Source organism: Austrofundulus limnaeus, unplaced genomic scaffold (genome assembly GCF_001266775.1).
Source record: "Austrofundulus limnaeus strain Quisiro unplaced genomic scaffold, Austrofundulus_limnaeus-1.0 Scaffold761, whole genome shotgun sequence".
Classification (NCBI taxonomy): domain Eukaryota; kingdom Metazoa; phylum Chordata; class Actinopteri; order Cyprinodontiformes; family Rivulidae; genus Austrofundulus; species Austrofundulus limnaeus.
In genome coordinates, this window is record NW_013953163.1 from 103039 (window position 1) to 104365 (window position 1327).

The 1327-nt window shown below is 37.9% G+C and overlaps 1 protein-coding gene across 2 annotated transcripts in view; it reads left to right on the top strand.

Annotated features, from left to right (window-relative positions):
* LOC106532389 (interferon regulatory factor 2) overlaps positions 1 to 1052 on the top strand; it is a gene marked incomplete at its 3' end in the record, with an annotated part of 28359 nt that extends 27307 nt beyond the window's left edge. For both annotated transcript variants that reach the window (XM_014028426.1, XM_014028427.1), the window contains 1 exon segment: positions 1015 to 1052. In XM_014028426.1, coding sequence (XP_013883880.1) covers positions 1015 to 1052 — 38 coding nt within the window.
* Positions 1053 to 1327: the final 275 nt, after the last annotated feature.

A 1327-nucleotide genomic window follows, 5' to 3' on the forward strand; every position in this document is an offset into this window, starting at 1 on the left:
TCTTTAACTCTTATTCGTCTCTCTTTTATATCGATTAAATACTGTAATCCAAAGAAACATCAGATTCTTCTCTACAGCCTGTGTTGTTAGGTTTTGTAACAACGCTCTGTTTACATGCAGACGTTCCCCTTTGACATCACTTCCTGTTTCTTCACATGCAAATATCTCAACAACCGTTCATCTCAGTGATGTGAAATTAGTTTTGCAACATGTTATCAGTGTTATATTTCCAAAAATGCATTRGTGTTTATTACAAAGAACTTCATGTCACAGGCACTTTAAACTAGGTCCAGATACTAGTTTTTCCTCATGTTACAAGTAGTTCAGTTTGTGTACTCGTCCTTACCGAGTACTGATACAGAGTACTTACTGAGGTAGAAGCTAAACATTACATAATAATAATYACTTTATTTGTATAGCACCTTTCTAAATAAATGGTACGAAGTGCTTTACATTGAAAAACAATTTAAACATCAGAGACGACATGAAACAAAATATACCAAATCAATTACAATAAAACTAAAAAAATAATTAAACTAAACAATAACTTRACAAACACATTTCTGTTATTTAGAATAAGGTGTCTCTGCTTCCTTATAGACCCACAGCCCRTCTGACTGGATCTGATCAAACATACAGCAGCATACTGTGGTAGAATTATAAAAGAAATAAAACTATATTCTCTTTGAACTTGTATAAATGTCTTAAACATGGAAGTGACCAGCAGTTCACCTGAGCTTTAGCACATTTCATGGAGTGCTGATACCAGTGACAGTACTGATGCTGGTATTTGTATCAGTTTCAGGTATCAAGGCAATAAAAAAGGCTGGTATCTGGATCAGGACAACGCAAATTTAAATATCTGAGAATTGATCAGAAAAATGTGGAGGTTTGGTTCTGGGAAAAGTCTGGTAGTTAGCAGTGGGAAAGCTGTAGTAGGCCCAGGTTCATCCTTTTATTCTGTTCACTGAAACCTCACTGATTCTACGTCTTTGTTTCTGTTTGTTTCTTCAGGCAGCGACACAGAGAGCGACACAGAAGACACCAAAGAGGTTGGTCTCACATTTTACACTAACATGAGCCGGTGATGAATGCATCACCATCTCAGACAGTTTTACACAGAAACAGGTTTTTACCTGCTCCTAGCTCATTTCTCACACTCTGTGTGTGTGTGTGTGTGTGTGTGTGTGTGTGTGTGTGTGTGTGTGTGTGTGTGTGTGTGTGTGTGTGTGTGTGTGTGTGTGTGGGGGGGGCATGTGTCGGGGTAAGTTTAGGGTAAGGGGTCAAGGTTAGGCTAAAGAAATCTAATTTCCCTCTGGGATCAAGA